The 22,588-nt window shown below is 41.0% G+C and overlaps 1 protein-coding gene across 2 annotated transcripts in view; it reads right to left on the reverse strand.

Moving 5' to 3' along the window:
* Positions 1-22,588, reverse strand: part of MAP3K5 (mitogen-activated protein kinase kinase kinase 5) — a 209,222-nt gene that overhangs the window by 1,375 nt on the left and 185,259 nt on the right. For both annotated transcript variants that reach the window (XM_043593084.1, XM_043593085.1), the window contains exons 24-29: positions 20,004-20,189; positions 16,603-16,708; positions 8,855-9,098; positions 3,041-3,153; positions 1,956-2,068; positions 283-359 (exon numbers count right to left, since the gene is read on the reverse strand). In XM_043593084.1, the coding sequence (XP_043449019.1) occupies positions 283-359; positions 1,956-2,068; positions 3,041-3,153; positions 8,855-9,098; positions 16,603-16,708; positions 20,004-20,189 (839 nt within the window). The remainder of the gene's footprint in view (positions 1-282; positions 360-1,955; positions 2,069-3,040; positions 3,154-8,854; positions 9,099-16,602; positions 16,709-20,003; positions 20,190-22,588) is intronic.

Consider the following 22,588-nt stretch of genomic DNA (forward strand, 5'->3'; position numbering starts at 1 on the left):
AAAGGCAGATTTAAAAGAATCTCATGGTCTCAGTCTGCTGTATTATCAAGAAATTCTTTTAGTTGATTTGCATTTACTAATGTAGAAATACTGGTTATAAGAGTGCCCAGTAAGAGCCTGGTCCAATGGACACAGTTTACCCGGAGCAGGTGAGAACCGGAGAGTGGAGCTCAAGTTCCCTCAGCTGGTTAGAGCTGGCGAGGGGCCCAGCAGGGACAGGAGCCCAGACTTCCCTGCCCAGGGCACTTTCTCCATTATGAAAAAAGAATAGAGAAGTGGTACCTTAGTCTCAGGCATTTTAAATCATCACGTGTAACATAGTAGAGAACATCCTCTAGTGAATAATCCTCAGCCAGAAACTGTGGAGAAGGTAGAATATGCACAAATGTCAGATGTTTTGCACACCTTTAAAAATAGTAAACTCTATCCATAATATAGACTTTGGCAATCATTTAAAAGTAAACCTAAAAGGGAATCTACTAAAAAACATAATCTTCTGGAATTATTAGGGAAAAGTACTGCCCCCACCCCGTTATAAAATAATTACAAAGAAATACATCAGTATGACTTCCGAGTGCGTAAAGATTAAATGCAACACAATTTTGGAATGGCCTTTTAATGAGTAGATAAAACTCATTTGTAATTACATCTGCTGCTTATAAGAGAAGATTTGTATTTTAGAGGTTTGTTGCTATGTTTATTTTTCTCAAGTGGATAAAAAGTGTTCCTGGAAAGGTATTGTTTATACTTAATTTCTGAACTTATTTTTCACAGCTAATAAAAGGTATTTTCTAATAATTACTATATAATCAGAGTCCTGAATATAAACTGAAGCTTTAATTTTTAATTTAAAAAGGTGGGCAATGATTTAGTGGATCATCAGTTACTATTCCTTAATTGTGATTTGAGTTTTAGCTCCAGGCATAAATATTTTGGACAACTTGAATGGACGCATGATTCCCCAGAAGCAAGAGTTATTTAAATTTATTTAGCAGTAGCTTGTTCAATGCAGATTTCTAAGGAAACTCTAAATTTTATCTGGTAAATCAATAAATTATCAAGTAAAGAGAAAAGATATCTTTATTCTTAGTTATTTAAAAAAATTAAATAGAAAGCTAAAGTTTTAATGTAATATCGTATTGGGGCCCTTTCTATAAAAAATATAACTTCTTATTGTGTGTATGTGCATATACGTGTATGTCTGTGTGTATGTGTATATACATGTATGTAATCTTAAAATGTAAGTGCTATTCATGCTGATTACCAAAGTCTGCAAGGAGCAGACGGGAATTAGGTTATTATAGATATAATATGGTTTAGAGGGAAAGTGTTTGTTCCTGACACAGGTTGACTGCCTAGATTTATTTTATTAAGCATCAATATAGAGCTACTGCCCGGCAGAGCCTAACAATGTTGCAAGATAATTAAAAAGTTAAACAAAAGAGAGAATTAGAAACTTGAAGATTTTAGTTTTGTCTTGATTTTTCCATTCGTCCTTATTTTCAATTCAAAAATATAAAAACGCTTAGGGGTCCTAGACCACAGAGCTTTTGCCCGCCTCCCTGTCTTTGCACATACTGTGTGCCTACCCCCGAAAGATTTTCCCTTCTCACCTGCCCCTCCCCCAATATACATACAGACAGCCTGGTTTCTTCCTACATACTCCTTTAGACTTGAGCTCATTCATCACCTCCTAAGAGAACATTTCTCAACCTCTCCCTCTCTCTGTCTCCTAACTCCTGATAACCTTTCCTGCATAGAGTTTACCAGGGTATCCTTACGCTTTATCTGTGGAATTATTTGATTTCCATCTGCGGATGCTAGCCTGTAAGCCGCAGGACGGCAGGCCTGGGCCTGAGTTGCTCACCAGGGTTCATGCCCCATGCCTCGCACGCAGTAGGCATTCAACATTATGAAGCAAAAGAAAAGCTTGTCCCACAGGCAGTTTTCTTTACCCGACTTATAGTGTCTTCATCAGCTCCCTTTTCTCTCAGCCATTCAGCAAGTTCAGACTCTTCAGCATTTGTGCCCAGAGAATCCCGGTGACACACAGGCACTCCAGGAATATCTAGGACAGAATTAGCGAGGGAGGGACATTCTTAGCTGCTCTTAACAGAGGTCATCTGAGACCCTCCCACCACTCAAGAGACATTTATTAATACTTTAAAAGATTTTGCTCAGAGTATAATAGAATTGAGATTGGCAGGATACGTGGTAATATAAACAAATTCTTAAAGACTACTAATAAATGGAGAGGCAGAAGCAATAATGTAATGATACCCCACCTCATACTTTCATATCAAGTTTATTTTCTTAGAATAAACTCATTGCACCAAAATTGTACTGTGTGTTTTTCATGCAACAAACATGAGCATAGTTAGTAGAGAACCACATAATTACATAATGGTCTCTTTTTTCACTATTTGCAACAATATGGAAAAAAAAAGCATAGAATATACAAGATACAAATGCAAAAATGACAAAAATAATATTATTTTTATTCTAGTAATCTCATTGCAAAAATTTTAAAAAGAAATAAAGACCAAAGAAGCAGAGAGCCCTATTTACCTCAAATAATGTCAGGAAAACATGACCACGAATCATTATTTGAAATTAAGGCATATCAAAATTACAGTTTGCTACAATTAAGAATTGGACATTTAAAAAAAATTTTTTTTTCAACGTTTTTATTTATTTTTGGGACAGAGAGAGACAGAGCATGAACGGGGGAGGGGCAGAGAGAGAGGGAGACACAGAATCAGAAACAGGCTCCAGGCTCCGAGCCATCAGCCCAGAGCCTGAAGTGGGGCTCGAACTCACGGACCACGAGATCGTGACCTGGCTGAAGTCGGACGCTTAACCGACTGCGCCACCCAGGCGCCCCAAGAATTGGACATTTTTAAAAAGCAATTTCTGCTTGTAGCTGTGGTACAAGTGACAGGTGCCAATTAAGCCATGAAATAAAACTGCCCATCGGCTTTCTCAGCTTTTTGTGGCTGCCTGGTATAACGGGGTGACTTTAACATTTTCTGTTATTCACCTATTGGTTGGGACTTAAGCTTCAGGTGTTTAATTTCGTGGTCTTTTTCTTCAATAGCTTGATGAAGGAGTGCTTGTAATTCTTTCTCTTTCTGAACCAATTCTTCCAGTAATCTGAAAAATAAAATTATATGTATATATTTTTAATTTGTTAACATTTATTTATTTTTGAGAGGGAGAGAGAGCATGCGCAGGGGAGAAGCGAAGCAGGCTCTGGGCTCTGAGTGTCAGCACAGAGCTGGACGCGGGGCTCAAACTCGTGAACCGTGAGATCATGACCTGAGCTGAAGTCAGACACGTAACCGACTGAGCCACCCAGGCACCCCATGAAAGAGAAAATTCTATCAGTTGACAGGATAATAAAGCTGGAGTAGCCAGAGTGACCTTCTAGATCTAGATATGGGCTTTTCAAGCTATAAGGAACACAGACACCCCTGGGATTTTATTGAAATGCAGATCCTGTTCCAGTAGTTCTTGGGGTAGGTCTGAGATTCTGCATTTTTTTTTAGGCTTATTTATTTTTTTAGTAATCTCTACACTCAGCATAGGGCTCAAACTCATGACCTGGAGATTAAGAGTTGCATGCTCTTGACTGAGCCAGTCAGGTGCCCTCAGATTCTGCATTTCTTTTTTTTTTTTTTTTTTAATTTTTTTTTTAACGTTTATTTATTTTTGAGACAGAGAGAGACAAAGCATGAATGGGGGAGGGTCAGAGAGAGGGAGACACAGAATCTGAAACAGGCTCCAGGCTCTGAGCTGTCAGCACAGAGCCCGACGCGAGGCTCGAACTCACAGACCGCGAGATCATGACCTGAGCCGAAGTCGGCCGCTTAACTGACTGAGCCACCCAGGCGCCCCCAGATTCTGCATTTCTAATGAGGTCCCAGGTGACACTCCTGTTGCTTGGCCACAGATCACCCCTCCCCCACCCTCATGTTAAAGTAGCAAAGCTCTAGAAGACTTGCACTTCCAGTCAAGAATTCAAAATCTCCACCCTGACTGCCAAAATCTTCAGAGATGTTTTATTGTTTCCTTTTATGACCATAAATGGCAAACAAATAGATATATAAAGTAAAATAAAATATATACAATATTAACAGACCTATATTTTACATGTATGACTCATCAAAAAAAAAGATGATGATGGACAATATAATAATCAGTGCAAAGTAAAGGGACAGTCATTTTTTTTTAACAGGGAAAATGTGAGAACTAAACTATAGATGAGATCACCTATAGTACCTGGCATATAACAACTACTCAGTAAATGTTAACGGTTGTTGCTAGGATTGTTGTAGGCATTCCTGTCCTTCCTCTGCCTCCCAAGGAGGCTGGTGACGTGGGTCCCTTTACCCACGTGTTCCTGTGTTCCTGGTACATTCGGTTCTTAGTTGACACCCGATGATACATTCTCCAAAGAAACAAAGAGAAACATATTACTGATGCCATAGTTTTGCCCATGAAACGTTCACTGTGCAATGGAGAGCCACGTGGACACCTGCTCACCATTTCTAACACTGTTCTCTGAAAAAAAAAATTCCAAGTTAGGAAGGGAGATGCTCTGATTTTTTAGGAAACTACCTTTGGGTGACTAGGATTCAGAATTCCAGAAAGTTAAGGTACATAGTTATTCATAAGATCATCAGGATAAATTGTCGTGTACCCTACAGCTCTTAGCAGACTATTTGTTTTGTTTTCTGGGTAAGGAGAGACTGAAGTCAGGACCAGATGCCGGTCCAAAAGTTTGTTTCTGCTTCAGCTGACATGCTCTGAAGGCAACACAGGCCCAACTGAAAGTCAGCCCCGTGCTTGAATCCTGGCTCAGCCACACCTTTCCTGTGTGAACTTTGACAAATTACTGAGCGCCTCTCCGCTTCAGTTATCTCATCTGTGAAAAGGAAAAGTAAAACTTCCCTTAAGAGTTACTGTGAACCTTAAATGAGACAGCAGTAGCTAACAGGCCAAGGGCAGTGCCTGGCTGGCAGTGAGGGCGATTCTGTTTCCTCCTGCAGCCTCAGGCCCTGGATAAAGAGCCCTTCCAGGGCTCACGAGGGGTTCCTTCTCCTTTCCCACAGGACACAGATGTGAGGCCCTTGGGAGAAGGGATCAGGGTAGCATTAGGCAGCAGAAGTGGGACAAAAAGGAAAACTCTTGACAGGCAGCCAAAGAAGGTGGTTTGAGGAAGACTGGCTGTTTAAAGACAACTTCAGAGGGGTGCCTGGGTGGCTCAGTTGGGGAAGCGTCTGACTTCAGGTCATGATCTTGCGGTTCATGAGTTCGAGTCCTGCATCAGGCTCTGTACTGACAACACCCACCCTGGAGCCTGCTTCACATTCTGTCTCCCTCTCTGTCTGCCCCTCCCCCACTAGCACGCACGCACTTTCTCTCTCTCAAAAATACATAAACATTAAAAAAATTAAAAAAAAAGACAACTGCGGAGTAAGCTGCACACAATTAGGTGGACTGAGCAGTAGGAAGCGAAATCGAGAGGAAAGCAAAGGCTCAAGGGAGAGTTTTATCTACGCCAGCAAGAGGCAAATTCGAAGAAATGGATAGCAAGCTCAGCATGAATTTTTAAGTGGGCAATTTGTTGGTTTTGTCTTCCTTGCTAATTTACATGTATGGAATAGTGATGAATATTCCGTTGTTTTTGTTTTTGTTTTTTGTTTTTTGTTTTTTTAAGAACACAGTGACTTTTTCTAGAATTTAACCTATGTGTGTCTGGATTAGATATTTTATTTTTACTTTTAAAAGCCAGAACCTAACATTGGAAGAAGGGCACTGACAGGCCACTTCATTTGTCCCAAATCCAGCTCTCAAAAATTACTTAAGAACATATCCAACCTAGGCCATCAGTTTTATTTTCCTTTGCCTACAAGTTAACAGGGAAGTTCTGCAAAATTAAGGCAAATGCCTGCCCCTCTGTTCCAGAAAAGCTTGGTAAAGCCATCTGCCCTGAGGTTGATTTTTTAACTCAGATGGGTGGGGGTGGGTAATTCTGGAATCGTGTCCTAGATAAACAGTCAGCTCTGGGTGAGTTAAATTTTAGCTAACTCTGCATTATCGTCCTGCATTACTGTCCCAATAATTGCCATCAAGTGAATTATTTCCAGAACATTTTATGTAAACATATAGGGAAATATAAGTAAAATATGCATTCTAAAGCCATCCTGTTATTTTCTCCATTTGGTATTATTATCGGTGATCTAATAATCAAGAGCTGGATAAACCTGATTTGCTTTGATCAGTGATTGTCCTAAATATAAGCTTAAGATTTCTTTTTTTTTTAATATGAAATTTATTGTCAAATTGGTTTCCATACAACACCCAGTGCTCCTCCCAACAGGTGCCCTCCTCAAAGCCCATCACCCATTTTCCCCTCTCCCCCACCCCCCATCAACCCTCAGTTTATTCTCAGTTTTTAAGAGTCTCTTATGGTTTGCCTCCCTCCCTAACTTCTTTTTTCCCCCTTCCCCTCCCCCATGGTCTTCTGTTAAGCTTCTCAGGATCCACATAAGAGTGAAAACATATGGTATCTGTCTTTCTCTGTAGGACTTATTTCACTTAGCATAACAGTCTCCAGTTCCACCCACATTACTACAAAAGGCCATACTTCATTCTTTCTCATTACCAAGTAGTATTCCATTGTGTATATAAACCACAGCTTCTTTATCCACTCATCAGTTGATGGACATTTAGGTTCTTTCCCTAATTTGGCTATTGTTGAAAGTGCTGCTATGAACATTGGGGTACAAGTGCCCCTATGCATCAGCACTCCTGTATCCCTTGGGTAAATTCCCAGCAGTGCTATTGCTGGGTCATAGGGTGGATAAGCTTAAGATTTCTAACATGAGGGCCACAACCTTTCCAAAACACTAAATCTAACATTTCCTAATCTAACATTTCCTCTAAGTTTATTTGGCAACAGATGGACCTCTATAGATCAAGTGATTTTCAACTAAAAATTACAGATGTGATAAATCTCTCGTTTCCACTGCTTAGTACTAGAACAGCTGCCCTTTTTTTCATGCGTGAGGTGATATTACTAGAAACAGAAAAAGGAGGCTCATAATCCTATAGATTTCACAGATGTAAGTGTAAATACGTAGAGAACTGTGTGGGCTGTTGTGAAAAGGCAACCATGCTCCTAATGCAATGAAGAAACAGGGCAAATTGTAGCCTTTTCAGCAGAGATGGGAACACGTGGAAGGCAGGCCCTCAGCCAGCTGCTCCCCTCAGAAAAGCAGCCCTGAGGGGCCGTGGATGGCATGGTGCAAGTATGGCGGACAGAGGACATGGACAGGGTGTAAGCCAGGAGAACTCTCGTCGTCTAAGGAGAGAAGGAAAAGGCTGCATTCAGGACAGGCAGGTTCTATTGACATAAGCCACGGTATATAGACAGAAGGTTTTAGGGCCAGAGAAGCAAATACACCAGCTTACTGGTAAATAATGTAGCTTTATTGCATGTATAATTCTGACCATGGGTGGAGGAGGAGTTGGGGATGGTCCAGAACAGTAAGGAGCGAACATTCCTCCTCCAGAGATCAGAGAGGGGTATTAACAACAGCTCATTCAGGATTGGACCACAGAGGATAAACTAAAAAGAAACATGACTAAAGTTAACACCTACTCTAATGGATGCAGTGTCGTGATTGGGGTGCTGTCTGACAAGAGGAGGAAATGAAGGACACTAAGGATTTTGGAGGAAGTCTCAGAGGAGAAAAGATTCAAATTCTTCCACTAAAGTAGTAAAGATGCCCAGTAAGAGCTGGGTTTCAGAGGACAAGATTAAGATCTGGAAGTCAGGGAGAAAATTTCCCTTTTCTCAGAAAGATTTCGCTCTATGCAAACCATAGATGATACATATGGATTTACTTAGTCATGCAACCAAAATTTCCGTTTCTGAGTATAGGATGAGCTTTACTATTCGTACTAAGCTTGGTATTCAAGCTTAACTTTAAAAACTTAAAACTCAAAACTAGAAATAAAATATGTTTATCTCCCTGGTGAACAACTAAGATTTTCAACTAAATATTTGAACATCTATTGATTCACGCCCCCCCCCAAAAAAGGTTTTTACTCTAAACTGTAAACCCAGAGTCAGAAAGTCAGTTGCCCACATTGTCAACTGTAGCCAGCACCAGGAAGCTATAAATCATAGACTCAGCCCCTGAACTGTGCCAACATCTGTGAAGAACAGGAAATATTTACTCTTCACTTAATCACCTTAACATGTGGATTCTATATTACCAAATTCTCAAAGAAAAATTAAAGTCCAGATATGACACAGCATATTCCAAATGAAACAGAATCCTAAATGCAATCAACTGCTCATTCTTTCAAGGTTCTGAAATGCAAAGCTTTAGCACCATTAAATGTATCTTTTCAAAAGCAGACATCTTCCTCTCCTAAAAGAACTGGATATTCCAAACCACAGGCTTTCAAGAACATGAACTTTCTGTCTTTCAGCTGTCTCTCTTGGATGATACATGCTGCTCTGATTCTGTGTCCAAGATAGTCTCTGAAGTTACAACTATTGTGAAAATCTCAGTGTACTTGGAGATAAATCAGTAATCAAAGGAATGGTGCTGAATAAGGCTTGAATTGGTAGAATAAGCAGAAAATGATTTTGATTAAGGAGACTATGACAAACCGCTCTTGTTTGATCAAGAAAGGTATCAAGCCAAGTTTACGTGAATGGGACAAAGGAATCCTATTTTGTATTCTCTGTGGACCAAACTGTAAAGAAAACCTAAATGCACTTACATAAGAGTAAGGGAAAAGAAAGCCACACTCACGTGAAAATAGGACTTACCTATTAGTTTCTATTTTCATCCTTCCAAGCTGCACATTGAGTGATCGGTGAGCATTTTGGGAGTCATGGGATACAGTAGAACTGAGCGTGCTCACCCCTGAGGTAGCCACGGCATCTTCGATGACAGCATGAGGTCTTTGGACGGTTTGGTTTGAAGGCTGTTCCTCACGCTCATCTTCCGCATCCAAGTCTTCTTGATCCGCGGTATCACTCTCAGATGCGAGGCTGAAATGTGGCCTCAGTTCTGTGAGGCGTAATATCAACAACAGTATTAATAAAATATGACTAATTCATTTCCTAAGACATGAATGTCCTCTCCCCTGCTATCAATATGGATTCCAAAATGCTTTTCCAAAAGTAGGGATGGATTTTTGTGCGTTAATTTATGCTTTCTTTCCCAGCGAATTGGCAAAATTCACACGATGTATTAACTCAGAATGATCTAATTCACACAGAAGAAAAATGATCACACTGCACATAAGATATGTGGGAAAATGCTAAAATCGGAAAGGCAATTATGTAAAAATCTGTTAATATAAACATTTGTTTATGCAAGTGAAATTCATTTTTTAGATTATGTAATATCTGGCAACTATTAACTACGACATTCATAATCTAAGTGAAATCAGGGTAGCAGGATCTTGACTCCACATGCTATGATGGCACATGGAGCTTTTATTGGCTCACAGAACCCACCAAGAATCTGATGAAAGCCATGGAGATTCTCTGCAGAAGAAAAGCACATTCATACAACATTTTGCCTAGATATCCTGAGTCCATTTGCCACGGGCTCCAGAGAGTCCATGAACCACAGGTCAAGAGCCCCTGTGTGGGGAGATGGCTCCAAGGGGAGGAACAGAAGATCCCTTCCCACCACCAATGCAACCACCAGGGCAAGGCGACCAAAGGCTGACTGGGTAACAAATCCTCCAGGTAACTTTTCTTTCCTTACTTTACTGGACCTGTGGAAGGTATTTTCCTCTAAATCTCTGGCTGCTGTGTCTTTTCTTCAGATCTTTTTCTATCTACCATCTGGAACCTAGAACCTGGAACCTGGAATTCTACCCTTCACTTTTTTTATATTTCTTACTCTCCATAGCTGACCTCATTCAAATCTATTAGACTTAAGTATTTGTAACGTGTGGATAACAAACTATATTTCCAGCCCCGATCCTGTTACATCCGATACCTCCTGCATATTCTTGCTGGGAGGCCAGCACTGCAGATTCAACAGTCTAAAAAAACACCTCATCTCTTGCCCATAACAAAAATCAGAGTGCCCTTCCTCAGGGGCCAGGCTTATGTAGCTCTGACTTCCTTTATCTCTCTGGTGATGTATTTATTTTTTAAATTTTCACTGTAGTTAAAAAAAAAAAAAATAGTGCCTGGCCTAAAATTTACCATTTTCACCATTTCTAAGTACACAGTTCAATATTGTTAAGTATATTTGTATTGCTGCTCAACCCCTATTGAGAACTGGTTTTAAAGTTGCAAACTTTTTATAAGTTTCATCTTGCAAAACTGAAACTCTATACCTATGAAACACCAACTCCCCATTTCCCCTCCCCCCATTGTCTTTGGCAACCGCCATTCTGCTTTCTGTTTCCATGAGTTGGACTACTCTAGGTGCCTCATGCAAGTAGAATCATTCAGTAATTGTCTTTTTGAGACTGGCTTATTACTTCACTTAGCATAATGTCCTTAGGATTCATCCACGTTGCAACACGCGTCAGAATTTCCTTCCCTTTTCAGGCTGAATAATATTCCATTGCACGTATATACCACATTTTGTTTATCCATTCGTCAGCGGACACTTGTGTTGCTTCCATCTTGGTTTATTGTAAATAACGCTTTTATGAATGTGGGGGTGCAAATACCTCTTTGAGATCCTGCTTTCAATTTCTTCTTTGGATATATATCCAGAAGAGGAATTCCTGGATCGTTTGGTAAGTCTAGTTTTAAATTTTCTGAGGAGCTATTATGCTGTTTTCCATACTGGCTGCACCATTTTATAATCTCACTACCAGTACACAAGGGTTCTAACTTCTTCACATCCTGCCCTTTATCTCGGAAGGTTCACCAAGCCCCCACCTCTACTCTGCTTTCTGCATCATCTCTTTTCTCTTTCCAAAATTCCATTTCCTAATTCATCTAGAGTGGGAGGGCCTCAAAATCAGGTGTTTTACTTTTGTAAACCCAGAACCCAGTACAGGGGTTAGGACATATTAGCCTCTCAAAAAATGTTGGCAGAATGGAAGAGTCATACTACTAGGATTATTTGTATTTATAAGGAAACAAAATAATTTTAAGAATCTTACTTTAAAAGTAATTTAAGAAAGTGCAATTCTAGGTTAAATTAGAACACAAGATTAGCTCTTTTAAATTTTTCTAAAATTATTCTTAAATTTCTTTTATGGTCTCTAAATTGAAAATTAAAAAAAACAATTAAAAAGTTTTATTGTGCTGTTGACTATAATGTCGCTTTTGGGGAGGGAAAATTTCTGATATTTATTATTATATTTAAACATCTCCTTACATAGCCCTAACTCTGTATGTTTTATCATAAATTTCAATTTTATATATGTATAAAAGACTGAAAAATTTCTCTCCGATAATCTGAATAAAGTAGAAAATTGTAAGCAAATGCAATACTTTGTTATTTTGGACTTTTGTGGTGGCCCCCTGAATACATCATAAAATCACACATCGTAAAATCTGCGAGTGAGATAGAGCATCTGGTCCTTGTCCTCAAAGACGTAATAATCTAAAGGAGAACTAGAATGCATATGGGAAGAGCCATAAGAGCAGGTACAAAGATAACACGAAATTATAAGCACAAATGAGATGATCTCAGTTATAGACCTAGCAACCTATACCATTCACACATACACGTATTAGGAATGCTAAAGAGGTAAATAAAGTACATCTGCAGTGACTAGACCCAGTGGTGGTTTAGTCATTGATTGATTCAGGGAACCAGAAGAGCCTAAGCAGGACTCTGGAGGAGGGGAAAGCCTAGGCTTGGTGGAGAAAGGGGCAGACGTGTTTGAGAGAAGGAAGTTCAACTGATGGTCCAGAGCCCGCTGAGAAGAGTGGAAGGCAGAATGGACTGTCAGGAGAGAGGCAAGTGTCAGGAGAAAGGCGGGGACTCAGGGGGCCCTGTAACGAGTGGGTAGCACTTAAGCCCATGTGTGGGAAACCAGAGCCAGTGCCGGTTTCTAATACGGCAAGATGGGATCAAACAACAATACTATTCCCACTTCCCTACCCGCAGCCACCACCCCAAGTGGTTCCTTCCCCGGAGAATAATCAGACCAAGCTTCTTTAACCCCGGGTATTTCTGATAACAAGTAAGATCACAATCCGTGTCAGTGCAGTGGAAGCTCATGGTACAGAATGCTGGTCATTTTACATTAATGTGGACACAGGGCACATGAGTAGTTCAGCCTCACTGGTAATAGTACCCAGTGCTTTAGCAGCTTTAAAATTTTTTGGTAATGTAGTTGGTATGCCTACATTATCAATTCTCTCTTAGCACTGCCAACATGGTCTCTATGCTCAGCACTTCTCCATCTGGTCACCCACAGCCAGACTGTAACAACAGAGACTCAATGTTGCCAATCATCTGAAGGCTGATTCTTGATGACAAGTGAGAAAACTGCCTGAGAAAAAAACTCCGAAGGGGCTTGCACTGTACTCTCTGTTCTGTGTGCTCTTTTTGGGGGGAGAGAGAAGATTGAATGCTTTCTTTATTTTGTACTTTTTATTTTGAAATACTTTTAGAATAACAAAAAAGTTGCAGAAATGGTACAGAGAGTTCCCGTATATCCTTCAGCAGCTTGCCCCAAACTTGACATCTTACAGAACGGTGGGACGAGGATCCAAACCAGGAAATGGACGTTGACACACCACGAAGGAATCCACAGACCTTATTTGAGTTTCACCAGTTTTCCCACTGATGTCCTTTTCCTGAACAAGAATCCCACACTGCATTTTGTTACCATGTCTCCTTAGTCCCTTCCAGTCTGAGGTAGTACCCAGCTATTTCTTTATCTCCCACGACCTCCACACTTTCGAGGAGTACTTTGACCCTCCTCTGGAGTTCGACGTCTTATGTTTAGGTTGAGGCTGTGCGTTTTCTGGGAAGAAAACCACAAAGGTGATGCTGTTCACTACTAAGGGTCTCCCATCAGGAGGTACGGGGTGATGTGTCCTATTACTAGCAATGCTTACCTTGATCGCTTGGTAAAGGAGGTATCTGCTGGTTTCCCCACGGTAAAGTCACTGTTTTCCCTTTGAAATTAGTAAATAATCTTGTGGGTAGATACCGCACAACCATTCAAATATCCTGTTTCTCATTACTCCTGTGCCTACTGATTTCAGCAGCCATTGATGTTTCTTGCCTGCAGGAATCATTACTGTGCCGTTTGCTGAATGGTGATGTTCTATTTCCCTCATACCTGCTACCTTTATTAACTGGAATTCTGTAAAAAAGAGCTGGCTCTTTTCCTGCATTTATTTGTGTATTCAATTATTTATAATCGTGTAGACTTACAGATATTTGGTTTATTCTAATATGCTATTATTATTTTATTTTATTGCTCAAATTGTTCTGGCTTACACTTTGGGGAACTCCTTCAAATGGGTGTGGTCTGCGATGTCCTTTCAAAAACCCTCCATCCATTTTTGGCACTTCCTTACTTTTTGGCATCACCAAGATATTCCAGGCTCACCTGTATTTCCCCTACCCCAGGCCTGGAATCAACCATCTCTCCAGGGAGCACGGATTCCTTTTACTGGAAAATGGTGTTTAGATACTAAGATTTGGTCCTCTCGGTGGACAGACCCAGGGAATATATGCACTAATGATGACATACATTTCAATATGTCATACACATTTTATTTGTGGTGTTCTGTCTAGAAGGAATTTTTAACAAGGGATTGTGAAGACAAGCATTTTTTTTAACGTTTATTTATTATTGAGACACAGAGAGACACAGAGCATGAGCAGAGGAGGAGTAGATAGAGGGGCAGACACAGAATCCAAAGCAGGCTCCAGGCTCTGAGCTGTCAGCACAGAGCCCTACACGGGGCTTGAACTCACAAATGGTGAGATCGTGACCTGAGCCGAAGGCAGACGCTTAACCGACTGAGCCACCCAGGTGCCCCAAGACAAGCATTTTTAATGCAGTTTCTTTGAATCTCAATTGTATAACAAAATCTTCAGGGACATTCAGAAATTTGATGGAAATCTCAACTGCTTGAAATCAATTTCTCTTGTTCGCATATTTCATAATTTATGCACTGGCATACAAATGCATATGGTTTCCCCCTAACCTGGGAGGAATATAAAAAATACTTCCTCTAGTTATGGTCCTCTAAAATTTCCACTTTTTTGGTGGCTCAGTCAATTCTGCATTCGGCTCTTGATTTCGGCTCAGGTCATGATTTCACAGTTCAGGAGATCAACCCCTGCATCCGGCTCTGTGCTGACAGCACAGAGCCTGCTTGGGATTCTCTCTCTCTGCCTCTCAATCTGCCCCTCCCCTGCCCGCTCATTGGCACTCTCCCCCTCAAAATAAATAAATTAATTTAAAAAAATTCCACTTCTTTTTTAAATGCTTGCAAACAATAATTTTGGTTTTCATTCGAACTCCTAGTAGCCTCAGAGGGACCGATTCCACAGTGGAAGGACAAACAGCTTTCCTTAGCAAACCCTCTTCATAGAGAACGTTCCACACATGGGTTGGGTGACAGCAGAGTGCCAATCCCTGGGACACCCGCTGGAGCAGAAGGAGACGTGACTCTCTGCCCTCTCCCTGAATTACCAGCCTGTTAACCACAGTGTGAAAGTCAGCGTGCTCTGTAAACTTTCTATTTTGGAAGAATTTTAGACTGACAGAAACATCGCAAAGGTAATACAGAGAATTCCCGTATATCTTCCACCCAGCTCTCCCCAATACATCTTACATAACTACGGCATAGTCATGAAAGCTAAGAAATTAACATTGGTACAATACTATTAACTAAACTATAGGCTTTATTCAGACACAAGTTTTTCACTCATTTTTTTTTTTCTATTCCAGGATATCATCCATTGCGTTTAAGTCATCCATTTTTAAAGGGAAGTTTTAAAAAATTAGACTAACAGATAATTTATATGCTAAATATATCAAAGTATAATATCTCGCGCCTTTACTCACTTAAACTACCATGTTTAACTTCTGCCTATGTCTGTTCCTCTCTAATACACACCTATTCCCCTTCACCCCTTGCATCTTTTCCCTATATAACCCCTCTAGAGTACATTCCCCACATCCAAGACCATCCCAATGATAAGTCATCTACACATAAGAATCTGTTAACTTCCTTAGAGCATTACATTAGGTTTACACTAGCACGGCTTTCCCAGGGTTCACATCTAACTGCTAGTTATGTGTTTTAGCGCCTTTGTAGAATTTTTTTCTAATTTAAAATTTCTATGCAAATTTTCTACCCTAATCTTTACTTGATCTTGACAAAGGTTTAATATAAAGACAGACCCTAGTGCCCTCACTCACAAAACAAACAAGGTATTCTGAGAGAAGAGAGGGAATCCCACAACTTGGAAGGACTGATGATGACTTAAAAGTTTGTGGTACCATTTGTAAATAACCTAAATTTTAAGATATTTCATAATTATCTTTTTAAATTTCTATTTTGGAGTGGTTTTTTTTTTTTTTGGTTTTTGCTTTTTATTTAAGTGAGAGAGCATGAACAGGGGAGAGAGGCAGAAGAAGAAACAGAGAGAATCCCCAGCAGGCCCCATGCTCAGCACAGAGCCTGACACGGGGCTCAATCCCACGATCCTGGGATCATGATCTCAGCCAAAATCAAGAGTCAGATGCTCAATCGACTAAGCCACCCAGATGCCCCTAGAATGTTTTATAAAACATGTATAAATTAGTATAACATATTTCTAATTTATGTATCTAAATCTGTTTATCTATCTATCTATCTATCTATCTATCTATCTATCATTTCTCTCTCTCTCTCTCCACACACACACACACACACACACACACACACACACATAGAAGAGCTTTGCTTAAAATTTTTCATTAGTGAGTACACTATCAAAGTACTTTGGAAGTATGCCTTAGAACTTGAATGTGTCTCTCACTCCATAAAACCCTGTTTCATCAACACTACCCCTTTTGTACCTCCCTGCAAACATAGCTGGGATCTGTCTAGACCAGTGATTTCCAAACCTGGCTGTGTATCAAAATGACCTGGGAGCTGGATTAAAATCAGATTCCTGGGCTTTTTCCCAGCAGATTCTTACTCACTCAGTCTGGGATGGGGCCTGAAAAGCTATAAATTTAAAGAGCTGCTGACATCACTCAATGCACACTGGCAGGTTTGGGAACCACCAGCAAGAGTGTGTTTTGTGGACACAGATAACCGTATACTACAATGTATACACATTTGGGTCACCTGCACAATTTCCTCTTTCCCCCCATATCCAAATATGCTCTTTAAAAACAAGGAAGCAACCTTCCTCACCCATAGTAAGCATTTGGCTTGGTGTAGTACATTCCTTAGACTATATGCACTAAGATAAAGATTAATTTAGTGGCTTTGAAAAGATTTTTACAAAAGGCTAAGTTGATCTGAAACGCAGTAAAGAAGACACCATAAATGATAGTTGAACAGTAATCTAAAATATCAAACACTAAATATTTGCAAAGTAATTAACTATTTCTGACCTGGCACCAGAATGGTGATGGCCGTCTGCACCGCCTTTCGGATGATACTGTCTAAGGCAAACATCCAGTGTGGCTTGATGTTATGATTCCGAAGAACTTTATTGACCTGGAGAAAGAGGGTGACATTTAGTCTACTTTAATTTTTAGTTGCAAATAACCTAGCTGACACAAGCATCTGGATGACATTCTATCAACGAAACAACTATAAGGTTTCTTCACCTTGAACTGTGAGTAATTTCTTTATGTCACCAGAAAACAATAAAAAAGTGCCATTTCAAATTAAAGTCTGGTGATCCCCATGTAAGCAAATCAAAGGCAGTCTGGTTAAATGAAATGTTGCTTCTTCAGGACTCAGAGCACGCAACTTCCATTTTTTATGATGACTTCAGATTGGATGATGGAGGTGGTAAAGGAGGAAAAAAGAATCCAAGGGCTTTAAATAAAAATAAACACTGACCTTCAGTGTTGTGACTCTGAGGAGGAAGCTGCTAGAATATTCCAGAAATGCTGTTTACAGTGAAAGTCTGGGTCGTAAGGGTATCTTTTTTTTAGTGACTAATAATATGCATTATCTTTCAAAAAATAACCTTTATCAGGGGCGCCTTGGTGGCTCAGTTGGTTGAGCGTCTGACTTTGGCTCAGGTCATGGTCGTAAGAGTTTGTGAGTTCGAGCCCCATGTTTTAGCCCTGCATTTGAGCCCTGTGTTTGAGCCTTGCATTCGAGCCCCGCTGCCTGTGCAGAGCCTGCTTATGAAACTCACTTTCTCCTCTTTCTCTGCCCCTACCCCACTGGCACTTTCTCTTTCTCTCAAAATAAATAAATAAAAACTTAAAAAAATAATTATTGGACATCTGGGTGGCTCAGTCGGTTGGGCATTTGACTCTTGATTTTGGCTCAGGTCATGATCTCAGGGTCAAAGGATTGAGCTCCACACTGAGCTGAGTGTGGAGCCTGCCTGGGCTCCCTCTCCCTCTGCCTCTCCCTCACTGTGCGTGCTCTCTCTCAAAAAACTAAAAATAAATAAATAAAATTAAAAAAAAAATAACCATTAGCATAAAGCTAAAAGAGTCTTCTTTAAAATTTGAGTTAACTCCACTAATTGCTGGTCGACATGACCCTCTAAGAAAAGTGGCTATTTTCCCCACAGGGCTCTGACTAGAGATTTTATTAGTTTTTTTTTTATGTTTATTATTTTTTTTTGAGAGAGAGAAACAGAGTGAACGGGGGGGGGGGGTTGTGCAGAGAGACAGAGAGAAGGGGGGGGACCAGAGATTTTAGAGGGAGCAAGGGAGATGGTGACCTAGCTGCAAGCCCACGCCAAAAGCTGGGGTTCCAGTTGCTTATTCTTGCCCTTGGTCCCCCATCTAAATCCCCCAGTTTAGGGGTGCCTGGGTGGCTCAGTCTGTTGAGTGTGTGACTCTTGGTTTTGACTCAGGTCATGATCCCAGAGTCATGGGGTCAAGCTCCATGTGGGGCTCCACACTGAGAGTGGAGCCTGCTTGGGATTTTCTCTCTCTCCCTCTGCTCCTCCCCCTACTCATGCTCTCTCCTTTTCTCTCTCTTATTAAAAAAAAATCCCCCAGTATAGAAAGGAGTCAGTCTGAGGAATTCCTCAGAGTAGTTGCTCCCAAAAGGAAGTGAACCACTGCTAGGTTCGCACTTGTTCTAGGAAATCCTTTCAGAATGAGTTTGTTCTGGTACCTTCATTTCTTAAAGAATTTGCCTGCTTCTATGACCAGTGTGGAGTATAGCATTAGGTAACTGGAACATTTCTCTCAAGAGTCCCACACAGAAGATGGAAAAGGATCCTCTAGAACTATGACCCACTCCTCATAGCTCTTCATCAAACAGGGCACATTATTGGGGTTCATTCCCATCCTGGACAGTGATTGAGCAAGAGCAGGTGTGTATGTGTGTGTGTGTGTGTGTGTGTGTGTGTGTAAGACCCGGGCCCGAGGCCCATGATTACAACAAATCCACTGTCAATCTGAATTCTACTGGCCAATTTGTTTCCCAGCCTGTAGGCTGGAAGTCAGATGTGTGGGCAAGTGCAAAATCAGTAAATTCTTTCATTCTGTTTGCAGATGGTTAGGTTTCCCTAGTTGCAGTGAAGTGTGCCTTTAGCATTTTTTTAAAATTTTTTTTCAATGTTTATTTATTTTTGGGACACAGAGAGACAGAGCATGAACGGGGGAGGGGCAGAGAGAGAGGGAGACACAAAATCGGAAACAGGCTCCAGGCTCTGAGCCATCAGCCCAGAGCCCGACACGGGGCTCGAACTCATGGACCGCGAGATCGTGACCTGGCTGAAGTCGGACGCCTAACCGACTGCGCCACCCAGGCGCCCCTAGCATTTAATTATTAGTGATGGGCTTTGCCAGTTGCTTTCATTACCCAGGATCTCAGTTGAGTCAGGAGTGCTGTTCCCATCCACAGGACAGCACAAAGACCAAGAAGCTTACACAGAGTTTCAGAGAACACCAGTGGCCATTGAAGGATTATAATTTGGTTTTAAATGAGAGATCATTTGGTGCACCAAATACAATTGTCAAGGCATCTATGTAGGAGAAATAAACACATTAGGAGTGAGTTAATTTGGGGGATTTAAGTACAATTATGCAAAGTGCTTCTATATTTATACCCGAGGCGCCATCAGGAACTCTCTTATTTCAGTCTCCCTCACCCTGTGAAGACCTTCTAGGAGTCACTTCAAGCTTTATTGCCACAGAGTTCCACAGATAAGTCTTATTCAGGAATAGCATGTTGTGTGTTGAATCAGGGTTTTGAAAGATGGGCTTCTAGTTGGTGTTGCATAGCAACTCCATTTGAGAGGGCAGAGCCTTCAGCAATCTCTCATTAGATCATGTGGATTGATTTTCATTTAGTGACGAATTAATATGTTTTAAACAAACATGTTTAAAGTGTTGTGCATGGAAACCAGAGAAAAAGTGAAAAAAAGAAAAAAAGTATTGGTTTTACTTAGCAGGATCATTCCCATCTGTACCATTGCATTTTTCTCAGAGACCACTAGATGGCAGTCCACGTACAGAATTAGAAAGTGAACCACTACAGTGGGCTGTGTGGCTAAAGTGAAAAGAACAAATAGTGACTGGCTACGTGATTTCATAAGCACACAGTTCAGCCATGGGAGCTGTCTGTTAGTTTTGCTATTTCCCAAGGTGTTCAATATCACGTGTATCTAACTTTGGAAGATACAAACACATACAACAACGAATCTGCTGTTTAGCAGCTCACAGAGAGGCAACCAACCAGCTCACGCTTAATCATCGAAAAAGACATTCATCAACATTCTTAAAGAAAACAGAACTTATGTCTTATCTTATTTTGCTGATTTTCGTTGGCCGTTTGTGGGAAGACAGCAGCAAAATGTCATACTTACGGCATCTTGAAAACCGAAGAGTACCACCTGAACTTGACTGATGCCATGGCTGTCAAAGTCAAGTTCTAGCTTCAGCTTAGACAGTGTGGTGGCTATGATTTTTCGGTCCGTGGATCTCACAAATTCTCTGAGGCTTGCAATGAGGGTTGTGATGTGTTCCCATTTTAGTTTAGGTTCTTCAGCCCCCTGTGAATAAATTAACCTGTCAGTTGATCTGTGTGGGACACATTAGTCATGAGCCTGCCATTCTCACAGCCCTTGATGGGAACTGGGCTTCAAAGTGCCCCCAGCTAAGGGAAAAAGACCAGATTTGAACTCGATGCTCCACCCCCACCCCCACCCACCACCCCAAGAATAATCAGACTTTGGGAGGAAGGGTACCTACCCCATACACTGGTGAATAGGTACGATTTAGTCAGATGTAGAGAGCTTTGCCCGAACAGGGACAGGCTGAGGCAATAAAATTCTTGTTCAGAAATTTTAATGGGGGCTAAAGAGAGATCAGACAATGAGCCATAGGATCTTAAGCTCAAAGTCAGTCTAGAGAAATAAGTCCTAAAATAGCAGCATGAGGGGCGCCTGGGTGGCTGAGTTGGTTAAGCATCCCACTTTTTTTTTTTAATGTTTATTTATTTTGGAGAGAGTGACAGAGAATGAGTGGTGGAGGGGCAGAGGGAGAGGGAGACACAGAATCTGAAGCAGGGTCCAGGCTCTGAGCTGTCAGCACAGTGCCCAACGTGGGGCCCGAACTCACGAACCGCGAGATCATGACCTGAACTGAAGTCGGACGCTCAACTGACTGAGCCACCCAGCACCCCAGCAACCGACTCTTGATTTAGGCTGTCATGATCTCATGGTTCACGAGTTCAAGCCCCACATGGGGCTCTCTGCTGTCACCATGGGGCCTGCTTGGGATCCTCTGTACTCCCCTCTCTCTCCACCTCCCCAGCTAGTTCTCTTTCTCTCTTGCAAAAATAATAAACTTAAAACATTTTTTTTTAAAAATAGCAGGAGTACATCTAGTTATAAGGAAGGAAGCAGAAGCAATAGCATTGAGAATGACAATCTACGTGGAGAGGAGAAGGGAATGCGCAGAAATAGAAATGGCACACCACGAGGGCCAAGAGCAGCCAAACCCAAGAAAGGACGGACAAACTCCTGGCAAGTGAAGACCCTCAGAATCACTCACTAGTTTCAGTCTCTGTGAGGTTGGGTTAGGCACCATCGCTGGAATACCTGAAGATGCCCCCCTCCTTCACTGGTACGTGAGGCAACCTACAATGTGCCCCCAGAACTGCAACTGCCCTTGAAGAGTGTCAATTCCTTTCAACCACAAGGGGCTCACTTCAAGGGTGCCTGGGTGGCTCAGTCCGTTAAGCTCAGGTCATGATCTTGCAGTTTGTGAGTTCGAGTCCCGTGTCAGACTCTGAGCTGACAGCCTGGAGCCTGCTTCGGATTCTGTGTCTCCCTCTCTCTCTGCCCCTTCCCCGTGCTCATACTCTCTGTCTCTCTCTGTCTCTCTCTCTCTCTCAAAAATAAACAAAAAAACTTTTTTTAAAAAAGGGGGGTGCCGACTTCAAACCCCACGCTTGAAATAATTGCTTACACACCACCGAGGCCATTAGATGTAAGGATGAACCAATGGACAATATTTTTACATATTAAAAATATAATACGATAATTAAACACATTCCTTCTGTCAAGGTGAATTTTTCTACTTTGTGCAAGGAACCTTGTTTCTTTAAAGGAAAGATAGTAGGCTGTTACTTATCCTCATTTAACTTCAAGAAACGAGATTTTTATTATATTCATTTCTATCTCCTAGTGCACATTTTGTTACTACACCGTAAAAGTTAAATTCCTCAGTTGGGCTGTGAAAATTACAATTTCTAGGATTCTATTAAAATTAAATAAATGTACCATCAAGTTCTTTCTCTCAGTATATTTCTCTCTCATGTTTATGTTTTCCTGAGAAAAGATTATATTGAAAAGCTTGAAAGCTGTCATTAAGGGAATTAAAACCAGACTGGGAACAATTACAAACTTTGTTTCTTTTCTTACCGCCAACTAAATTACACCCAAAGTAAAGATTCACAGGCAATATCATAATAACATGAAAATATGTTCAAGAAGAAAAATGTGAGTTATTCAGAAGTTGGAAGCTTATCTTAGTGACAAGTCAGATACATGTTTGCTAGCAGATGAAACAGCAAACATTTTCCTGACATTAGCTTTGTTTTCACAACAGAAAAACATGTTGCTTCCGGTCTTTTGGACGTGTGTGCCACTGTCCTACAGAGGAACGCTGTCGACTCTGGCAAATGTTTTCTGTCTGGGGTATTTCATCCACTTACATAATCGGTATTTCTGTTCTAACTCCTGTGTTCATGTGCACTCATCAGCATGCCTACACAAATGAGCATCTCGGGTACCAGGGAGCCTGATTCAGCGTCAGAAGGTGCCATCTGACAGGTGTGCCTTTCCTAGCACTCGGTACCATCCAGATTCTTCCGCAAAGGTGCTCTCTAGTCTTTATCCTTTAAACCTTCTCAAAATGATGAGTGAGCTTCAGAAGGATGTTACAG

The sequence above is a fragment of the Prionailurus bengalensis genome, chromosome B2, assembly GCF_016509475.1.
Source record: "Prionailurus bengalensis isolate Pbe53 chromosome B2, Fcat_Pben_1.1_paternal_pri, whole genome shotgun sequence".
NCBI lineage: Eukaryota > Metazoa > Chordata > Mammalia > Carnivora > Felidae > Prionailurus > Prionailurus bengalensis.